The sequence below is a fragment of the Mangifera indica genome, chromosome 12 (assembly GCF_011075055.1).
Source record: "Mangifera indica cultivar Alphonso chromosome 12, CATAS_Mindica_2.1, whole genome shotgun sequence".
Taxonomy (NCBI): Eukaryota; Viridiplantae; Streptophyta; class Magnoliopsida; order Sapindales; family Anacardiaceae; genus Mangifera; species Mangifera indica.
Genome location: NC_058148.1, coordinates 10,491,720 through 10,502,843, shown reverse-complemented (window position 1 = coordinate 10,502,843; position 11,124 = coordinate 10,491,720). Strand labels below are relative to the sequence as shown.

The 11,124-nt window shown below is 30.1% G+C and overlaps 1 protein-coding gene and 1 long non-coding RNA gene across 2 annotated transcripts; one reads left to right on the top strand and one right to left on the bottom strand.

Moving 5' to 3' along the window:
* Positions 1 to 31: 31 nt before the first annotated feature.
* Positions 32 to 1,446, bottom strand: LOC123193022. Its single transcript, XR_006496988.1, has 2 exons — positions 1,168 to 1,446; positions 32 to 274 (listed from the first exon to the last, which is right to left on the bottom strand). It is a non-coding gene; the product is annotated as an uncharacterized LOC123193022 (long non-coding RNA).
* Positions 1,447 to 4,765: 3,319 nt separating this feature from the next.
* On the top strand, positions 4,766 to 6,218 carry LOC123193020 (WRKY DNA-binding transcription factor 70-like). The gene is made up of 3 exons (XM_044605774.1): positions 4,766 to 5,344; positions 5,523 to 5,624; positions 5,717 to 6,218. The coding sequence occupies exons 1-3, from the start codon at positions 4,974 to 4,976 to the stop codon at positions 6,120 to 6,122; spliced, it is 879 nt and encodes a 292-aa protein (XP_044461709.1). The 5' UTR covers positions 4,766 to 4,973; the 3' UTR covers positions 6,123 to 6,218.
* The last annotated feature ends 4,906 nt before the right edge of the window (positions 6,219 to 11,124 follow it).

The window sequence follows — 11,124 nt, the reverse complement described above, 5'->3', positions numbered from 1 at the left end:
AGAAAGAACAAAATTTTACCACTTCCTCCCATTCTGCGAATAAACTGAAAATTCTCATTAACACAAATTTATGGTCCGCACTATCAAATATTCCAGAAATTTATTACAAAATGACCTCAACAAAACGAGATGAGCCATCATTCAAAGAAATTCTTTTCATGTTTTTTTCTCATAAAAAACCTCACACACAAAATCAGAAAGTTTCACCATGCTTCTATCTTTACTGCCCTTCACTCGGTTTCTCCAAAAAGGTCCTTTTCAGCCAATCGAAAGGCTGTAAAGAAAACTTATCAGGAGTTGCAAAAATTCAACAGGGTCACCTATAATGATAACATAAACATGCATTCTACTATTATAATTTCATACAGCCACAGCCTGAAATATAAATCTGAAACATGCATTCTAATATCAACTTTCATGCAAACAAAACCTTCAAGACAGTGTTCTACTGTAGAGAGAAAACACATTAAGTAATAGAAATAACAAAACAAAAAAGAAGAACAGCAGGATCATCAGCAGTAACTAACTTAAACACGCAATCTAATATCAATATTCCCAGAGACACAACTTGCTATATCAAACTTAAACATGCATTCTAATATCAATTTTCATACAAACACAACTTTCAAACCATTGGCCAACCAATCACCATAAGAAAGAAAATTGTGAAAGTACAAATAAATTAAACAATAAAAATACATTCAACTTAGAACCTAGTAAAAGAAGTATTACCAGCAAGATGCAACTAAACTTCGGTAAGATTAGATCTTAATATCATTCAACTTAGAACCTAGTGAAAGAAGTATTACAACCAAGATTCAACAAACCATCACCATGACATTTTTTTTTCCTCCTTAACAAAAGAAAACCCGTTGACAGTCGCATCTGTAGAATATCGAGCTTAGAAATTAATTATCATTTTTTTACCGGATTATGTGGATCAGAAAATACCCATTTCATCCAACAACATTTCAAAAGTCATTCCAAAATTTAACAGTATACAAATTTTGAAGTTCACGCTGTATTGTTTAAATTGCACGAACCATACATTTCAATTCAATCAAACCCATATAAGACATCAAATTTCAGACAAAAACCTAGAAAATATTTCAAATTTCAAGCAGAAGGTTGTTTCGCGCAAATGAGAGAGAAAAGAGAGATCTGTACTTGGATGAGCCAGATAGCGGTAGTGGTGGCAGCGACACCCCATAAGGCGGCGGCTTGGATGTCTGCGGGTTGAGGACGAAGCCTTGGCTGGAGGAATTTGAACAAGGCAGGTTCACCGGCCATTTTGTAACCTGGTCGATTTTAGTTGTTGACGTCAAAATCAACCACTCAGAAATACTTGAGTTTTAACTGTTTATTTTAAAAAAGTTATTCGTATACACCGTTAGATTGTCACTATAGGAACGGTGGAGATTAACATTACCAAGGAGAGTTCCTATTATCGGTAATTTTTAATGTCAATTAAATTATCTAATACAGAAGCCATAAATATTTAGCTCCACTCCAATATTTATATAAATAAAATAATATATACAAATAATGATATATTTTTTGTATAATTAAATATTATTTTATCTTTAATTTAAAATTATCTAATCATATATTGACATATCATTATTTGTATACTAAATTATACAAATTGTTTGTACATATAATATTACTCAACAGTTATTTGATTGGAAGTACAGTTAAATTCAAATTGAATTGAGTTTAAATAAGGTGAAACTCGTTTTTGGCTCATTTTCAGGTGGACTTGACTCATTTTTTGGCTCACGCTCATTAAGTATGGCAAAATACTAGTTCGTGTTTGGCTTGCTTCGTGATTTAAGAGTTCATGTTTAGTTCGAGTTCGTGTGAACAGGTTGAACTTGGCTTAGGTTCACACAAGATATTCGGTTCGGTTTCCCTAAACAATATCGTTTCTTTTAATTTTTTTAATAATACAAGCCGTATTTGGGTTTATTTTTTCTACTACTCTCTAGCTCGTATTCGAATTTGTGTTCATTTATCTCATATTGGTATTCAAACTCGTTTTAAATTTAAACAAACTTATTTTGAATCTAACCCTAATTGAAATTACTTTCACTTAAGATACTTAACTCTAAAAAGGTTTAAAAAAAAAAAAAAGAACATTAGAAAAACTTGTAAGATTTTTGGATTGCATTACATCCTCTCAACTAAGCTCAACTGAACTTAGAAATCAGGCAAAAGTTCTTATTTGCTCTTTCGGCCATCGATGTTGGTCTCTCAAATTGCTTCTAAAATTATAAAATTTCCTAAAGAAAACAAAGACTTTGTAACCTTAAGTACAATATGGTACAAGAATTTAGGCTGTGGCTGGATGGTGAGTGGAAACAAGCCCATGGACGCAAATAGTCCAAGTTAGCCAACCCGGTAAGGCATTGACCCAAGAAAAAGAAAATTATTACAGTATATTTTTCCATAAAGAAAGTGTTTCATGCAATAGTTAAATTTACTAAATTAGACACCAATGAAAAGCCTCACATGTTTAATGAAGGTCATTACAAGTAAAGTTACATTATATGTGGTCAAAAAGGTTCGTTGAAAGTTGTGGTTCATGGAATCTGGTTTGAACTCATAAAATTAACAACATATTGTCAAATTCTCACGCATGGCACAACTGTCTCTTGTGGCAGCTGAATTCTTTCAATATTTACTTATTGGATATTAGCGCAATATTTTAGTCTACACTTGTTGGCGGATAGTTGTTTAATGACATCATTTTCCCCCTTGACTTTGAATTTGTGTGCCCTAGGCCCCTAGTTGTTCCACTTAATAATATCATGAGAAATTTCCAAGTTTTTCCATAGGCCAAATGACTTGTTCCCACCCATGTTTTGATGTATTTTTAAAGTTAAATTCATATAATTTAAAATCTCATTTATGAGTCAATTAGTGTTAAAAGTTTTTATTTAAAAATAAAGGTAAAATCTTTATTTTACTAATAATATTAAAAAATATAAAATTTATTATGTTTTCTCTTCCAAAGTTTTAAAAACTAATAACTTTACTTTTACCTAAAGTTTTTTAACTTTCAAAAGTAGTATTTTTTTTTTTCCAAAATCTAAGATTTATTTTTCAGATACTCTCCAACCATTGGAGATGACACTTCAACCCATGAATCTTTGCCCACCCTTCATTTTTCCGACACTTCTAAGAGATGTGACAAAAATGAGTTTTTGTTGACTTCATCGATTCCAAACGAATTGATGAAGATGATCATCTTCATCAGTTCAAACGAATCAACTTCAAATGAATCAACAAGTCTTTTTGCGTTGGAGAGTGAAAATCTAGTGGGTTGAAGCGTCATCACCGATGGTCGGAGATGATGGTCATAAAGCGTATGGAAAATAAACCCTAAATGTTGGGAGATAAAATGTTATTTTTAAAAGTTGAAAATTTTTTAGGCAAAAGTGAAATTGTTAGTTTTTAAAACTTTTAAGGGAAAACATAATGAATTTTATATTTTTTTAATATTCTTAATAAAATAATGATTTTACCTTTACTTCTAACGGAAAATTTTATTGTTAGTTGGCTTATAAGTGAGATTTTAGATTTTTTAAACCTTGCGAGTGTAATTTTGAAAACGCATCAAAACTTAAGCAAGAATAAGTCCTTGGCCTTTTCAATATTCTAGATGAATGTCTTATCTATTTACAAATAAATAATTTTATAATGATTTACTCTTTTATCATATGAAGCACATTTATTTTATGAGATTGCTTATTATATTATTATGATTATCAGAATAATAAAATTATATTTTAAATACATAAATATTTATATATTTATATGTGTTATCATATTATTAGATAATTTTAAATTAAAAATAAAATATATAATAACACATATAAGATACACATAATATTACTCTTATTAAAAATCTCTTTTAAAAATGTAAAAAAAATCATACAAGTATGAAAACTCTCTAGGAAATAGATATCAATATTAACTAATTTTGCCGTATAGCAAAATAATCTTTATAGTAACATATATTCAATTTACCCCTAAACATTGAAAATTTTGTATTTTTGTCCAGTGGGTGTAGTCATGCCTACTTCCCTAGATCATATTTGCTTCCTCATAACATGTTTTTCTACCATTTCTTAATATTTTTCATAAGTTTTAACTCAAATTTACATTGATTCTTACTCATGTTTTTTTTACGTTTTACATAAATTCTAACTTAAATTCATGGCTGCCCCTAATAAACTAATTTAGGTATAATATTTATAACTTAAATTCACAATAAATTATAGAGAATTAACGAAAGAATGAAATTAAAATTATATATATTAAGAGAAAAAATGCGTATCCAACAAATTCTTATCATTTTGAAAAATTTTTGGTCTCAAATTCAGTCAAAATGTTGAAAACAAAAAAAAAAAACAACATTAGGAAAAAAAAATCTTACTTTCTTAGATTCAGATGAGATTATTGTCGAATTTTGTGATTTTTAAATAACTATTTATTATAATATTGATCAAAATGAAATGAGGGTATAATGGGTATTGTATTATTTCGTCAATTATATCTATAAAATTACCGCCGTATTTTATAATGAGAAAAATGAGTGAATTCTTGGAAAAGCTTTTAAAGTAGTAGTGGAAGATTAATCATGTGAGATCCAGATAAGAATGGCATCAGCTTTGCATCACAGCCCAAACGTCACCATTGCCCTTGTAAGCAATTTCTTTATTTATTTAAGTTCTTTCTTTCATGCCTCCTTCCATACATTTTCCTTTACTTTTCTTCCCTCTTTCCTCTTTCCTTCATCGTCAATAAAGCTCATTTGATTTATCAATCCCTCTCCACTACTTCTCTCGTATTTATCCATTCTTCTCCCATTATGCAAGCAATCAAGCAACTCAAGTTTCAACTACTTGAGTTTCAGTAATTTCTTTACTAACCATTACTCTCTCACCAGTACCTTAGCCATTCTTCTTATGGCAGCCCTTTGTTCCAACCGGAATAAGTTAATCCAGGAGCTTCTTCAAGGCCGGAAGTTTGCCAACCAGCTCCAGGTTCTTCTTCATGATGAACACAAACCCTTTCAACAACAACAACAAGAAGATGGGCTTGTTTCATCTCGTCAACAGGAGCTTGTTCTCAAGATCTTGAGATCTTTCACTGAGACTCTTTCTGTCCTAAGTTCCTGTACTACTACTAAGGTTGCTGTTTCTGATAATAGTGATCTTCTGCCTAATAATTCTCTCAATGATTCACCTTGTACGGATGACCGGCGATTGGAAGATTCCGGCGAGAGCAAAAAACGGCCGGCTGGTTCCACTTACAGGAGAGGTTGTTACAAGAGAAAGTAAGTTTATTAATAAAGTAGTGGATATATACTGTTTAATTTGTCTTATGACTAATATTATTATTACTAACGGGTAAATTAATAGTACTTTGACGATTAGTGCCACTAAACACCTTGCAAATGTTAATATTTAATTGGATTGAGCTTAATTACTGAACAAGAAATTAAATTCTTGCAGGAAGGATTTAGAGACATGGAGAAAAGTCTCTTCCACCTTAGAAGATGGTCACGCTTGGAGGAAATATGGGCAAAAGGAGATCCTCAATGCTAAGCACCCAAGGTATATTCAAATTATAGAGAGTTGATTAACAAATAAATTTATTTTAAGATCATGGGTTAATTCTAATGACCCTTTAATTCTGATACATGCAGGAATTACTATAGGTGCAAACACAAGTATGATCAAGGTTGCAGAGCAACAAAACAAGTTCAAAGAATGGAAAATCATCCAGAATTGTACGAGATAACATACATAGGCAGCCATACTTGCCAAGATTTACTCACTGCTCCAAAATTCATCACAGATTCTGATCTTCCTTGGGAAACAAAAATAAAGGAAGAATGTAAGGAAGAGACTACACAAAGTGATGATATATCTGAAAACTTATCATCTTTGGATTCAGCTGTGTGGGATGATCTAATTCCCTTTGAATCATCTGATCCTACTGCTGCTGCAATTTCTACAGTGTACTCAAGTAATAAGATGCCTTGTGATAGCTTTGAGATAGATTTTTGCAGAGAATTTGGCTTTGATGAGAGTGAATTCCTTCTTAGCTAGCTAGTTTAGTAACAGCAGAGACAAGGGCTTTCCTTGCATGTATATGTATGTTAGTTTTTATGGAATAAGTGCAGCCACGAATTCCATTTTTTTTTTTTTTTGGCATCAATTTTTGTTGTTTATGTTATTTAAATGACAAATTAATGACTCATGTCACAAATCAATTTCCTAATCAATCTCCTGCGGAAAATTTGTGGAGGGACTTTAAGGAGATCTGACAGGTTGTTAATTTGACCATATTAAGGTTCGTTGCGTGTAGGATTTGGCTAAGTTAACCCTTTTTTGATAAGATAAAAACTTTTCTTAAGCGGAATCTCTCTTTTATAAATCATAATTTAATTTTGATATTTATAAATAATATTTTAATATTTATTTATTATTTTTTAATTAAATAAAGTAATTATTCATAATTATTGATTATTTTTAAATATAATAATAACAATAATTTATAATATAATATTTTAAATAATTTATCATTATGTTAATTTTTTTATTTTTAATAATAAAAAATTAATTAAACAAAAAGCATCCTGAGAATATTAATGTGCAGATTTTCTTTATTACCACCTAATTTTAGGTGAATGGTTACTATAATTATTTACAACATGTCGACATCTAATTGGATACTCCTGATGAAAAAAATCTAGATCTGACATAAAAGAAATTGACAATTTGAATCAGGTTACTAATTTGATTTGACATCAGAAGTTTGATGATAATATACATATATAGGCAAATCACGTGATCTTTTTTGGGTTTAAAAAAATTTCAATTATTATACCTCTTTATATAAAAAATAAATATTTTGATTTTTTTTAGTTTTAATATGTAATTTTATTTATTAACACGTAATTTTAGGTGAATAGTAATATAATCATTTTCAATATGTCAACATCTAATTGGATGCTTCCGGTGAGCAAAGCAAGGCCTGGTATAAAAGGAATTGACAATTTAAGTCAGGTTGGTAATTTGATTTGACGCCAAAGTTTAATGATAATATATATATATATATATATATATATATATACACACACACACACACATCCACACACTCATATTGGCAGGGAACATCTGGGAGGTTAAAGTGAATCACGCGATCTTTCTTGGGTTTAAAAAAATTTGAATTATATCTGTTTATATGAAAAATAAGAATTTTAATATTTTTTTAATTTTAAAAAGTTATTAATTTATTATATTTAAAATATTAAAATAGTTTTTAAAACTTTATAATAATCATTTCTATGTTTTATTATTTTTTAGTTGATATTTTATATTTTTATTTTAACTTCTTCATATTACATCTCTGAATTTTTCATTGCATATTAACGTATGAAATTTGGGTAAGTTACTGTTTTTATAATCTTACGATACATGTAAAGTTCCCAAGTGTTGTGATTAAGGACCATTGAATAGGTTTTGGAAATTTATTTTCAACTAAGGACATTTATTTGTGATTTTGGGGTAGATTTATCGATCCAGAATAAATACAAATAAGATACCATTTTCTTAGAGTCAAAAATGAATGAAAACATATGTGTATGATTTGATTTAATTTGGTTTGAGAGAGGACAGAGGATGAGAGTAAACCCAAAAGAAACTTTTTAAAGCATATGCATTTGGATGGAATGTCATGTCCAAATGGGGTTAAGCCAAAAATTGACAGTTAACATGTTTTTTTGTGATTTATAGGAATCATAAATTGAGAATGAAGTCATTAATTACACCGAACCTTTGTTTAGTGTAAATTGAGAACGAAGTCATATATTAGTTAAGTGGTATTTAACTATCTATAAGTACATTGTTTTTGTAATTTGTCTATTACCATTTGTTGAATGCTAAGCAATTGTTATCTCTTAAACGTTAATCAACAACTTGGGTTAATTTTTTACATAATTGATTTAAAATTTCTCTAAAAAATATAGATATTTGTAAATATTCGTTCAACAATAAGAATTTTAATATTATAATATAAAATATAAAATAATATTAAAATAATATTAATTCTAACAAAAATAATCCACTTTTACATAATTAAGATAAATCCTGTGTTTTTTTTTGTAACTGTATGATTATTCCTTTTATTGAATTTATATATATATAAAATTGGTGTCAGATTCCATGTTTTCCTACGTGATTGGCAAGTTAGAATTTGATGACTTTAATGACAAAGATTTTGAGGTTAGGAAATTGAGGATGGAAAATCCTTTTGTAGATAGGACTGTGTTGGCTGCTATTATGAATGAGTGGCATTTAACTTTTAATTTGTTTGGATAAGCAAGAGACGCTGGGACAGAGTTTTGTAGCTTTGTCGTATACCGAGGCAGAGTACATGACATTGACACATGCAGTAAAGGAAGCTACCGGTTACAGGGACTTTGCATAGAGACGGAGTTCAAGTTGGGGTATTAATTATTTTAGCCCCCCCTTTTTTTTTTAACATCTTTAGTTATTTTTTAGTTAATGTATATTCATAAATTTTTTTTTAAATGAAAGTTATTTGATAGGTTGATGGCCTTAGCATTTAGTCAGTTAACCAAATATTTTTTATCAAAAAAAATTTTTAAAAGTAAAAATTGTTTGATCAAATATTTATTTTAATATTTGATCAAATGTTTGGTGAATCAGTTAATAAAAAAATTATTTAACAAAATATTTAACTTAATATTTGATCAAGCGTTTGATTGGATATTTGATTAATCAACTAATAAAAAAATTATTTAAAAATAAAAATTGCTTAGTTAGATACTGAGTTAAATGCTTAGTCGAGTGTTTGATTAAACAATTTTTATTTTTAAAAAAAAATTAAACATAAATATATGTTAAATGAAAGAATTGTATATGTAGATTAAAAAATTAACTAAAATAATTAATATTCTTGCAATCTTACGCAGCAAAGTGAGGGTGCAAAAATCAAGGTGCTATTTAATTAGCCATAAATCCAGCCCTGGACAAAGCACATTATGCAATACCACATCATTAGACAAAAAGTGGAACAAAACATGATGTTATCAGAAAAGATTGTAATAACAGTGAACAATGCAAATTGCTAGACAAAAGCAATTAGCTTGATGAAGTTTACATAATGCACAACTGAGGTTGGTATTCATTGTGCTAAGTACTCACCAAATGAGAGATTGTTGGAGTTGGGTATCACTTCAACTATGAATCATTACGACAACTCACTTGAGGGTTTTGTTACACGGTTAGTGGGTAAGGTCCGCTCTCTAGTAATCGAGTTACACATTAGCTGACGATTAACCATTTACGCTTATTTATGATGCGCTATTTTAGAATTTTCCTATGACATACTAAATTTTAGTATAGTAGAGTTTAGTTTAGAGATAATAATTCTAACGTGAATAAAAACATCAGTTTCTTCCAAGAATGTGGCAACATTCATAACAATTTCAAATAAATTTATTAGCATTCTAGTTCTATGTGATTTTTTATTGAGTAATATTATGTGTACCTATTTTGAGTATACAAATATGTATATATTTATATTTGTCATCACGTGATTAAATATTGTTTTATCATTAATTCAAAATCACTCAATTACATGATACACATATCAACTGTATATATATTTGTATCATTAAAATGGGTATACATAGTTTTATTAATATTTATTTTATTAATAATGTATAAAGTTTATGGTTTTTTGTTTCTTTGTACAATCACTTCCATCGGTATCTTGAACAACAGACAATGATCGACCCAGAAGGACAAAATGCAGCTAGCATTGATACCGTATTTGAAGGGAAAAGTGAAGTTCCAGGAACAAGGTATCTGGACTTGCTTATCTAACTTTACATAATCACACCACCCCACAATGGGCATGCATCATTTTTAGCCATTGAAATTTTATCCCCAGTATTTCTTTCTTTTTTTGAGAAAAAGAAGATTGATTTTTTGTGTTTTTAATGTTTATGATCGTCGCAAGAAAATTCCCATATTTTGGTAATAATCTATTGAACCCTCATCTTGTTTCTTTGCTTTTGTGTTGGGGACTAATGAATAAGAATGGTTACAACTTCAAATTACTATCTCCATCCTTACTGTGACATCGAAGGGTGTAGGGCCCTGCATCCCCACTGCTGCCATTATAGCCACCAACCATGCTGCTTCTACCTCTCCCTCCAGCGCCTACCTCAATGGACGGTCATGTGCCAAGACTAGTAGTTGGTGAAGGTTGTTGCCTGGCAATAGTTTGGCTACTCACCTGTTGCGTAATTTCTGCTGCTGAAAATTCCATCGATGGTGCTGCGGATGACATATGGCATGTGTGCTTTTACCACCGCATGAGTGTATGTCACTTCATATGTAGAGGGATCTTATCCAATCTCTGAACTTGCTTCTAATAACTCCTGAAACAAAATTTAAAGTCTAATTCATCTGCTTTTCTCCAACCCTATCCATGATCCGTACTTTTGATCTGTTTATATATAAAGTTTCTATTAAGATCTCAAGTGTAAGATATAAGATTTTGATCTCTTATTAAAAAATATGAGTAATTAGTGTGAGATTTATATAACTTTAAATTCTCTCAAGACTCGTATTATATGATATCAAAGTTATTATTACGTCTTTCACTTACAATCATGTGGCATGAATAGTAACATAAACATTGCAGTGTTTGCCTATGGTTGTGTTTGCCTAGGGTTGGTGAGGCTAGTAAAGAGCTAATGTATGATCAAGCCGAGTGGGTGCCGGAGCATACAAGGATCCCCTCTCCCGTCTCCTAAGTTTCGTATCACTCTCCTTTTTTATAACTCCAGCGGGCTGGAATTCACCCGAAAATTGCTTTACTCTTTCAATGTAATCAAGTAAATCATCCGAGCCCATTCCATTTTATGTCAATTGGACTGGACCCAACTATATCGAAACAAACACAGAAACATAGGCCTAAACTCAATGGAGCCCAACAGATCCTTTGAGGATCTGAATGACACTAACCCAAAGAAACCCGACCCAAATCCATAAATCCTTGGAATTTTCAGTT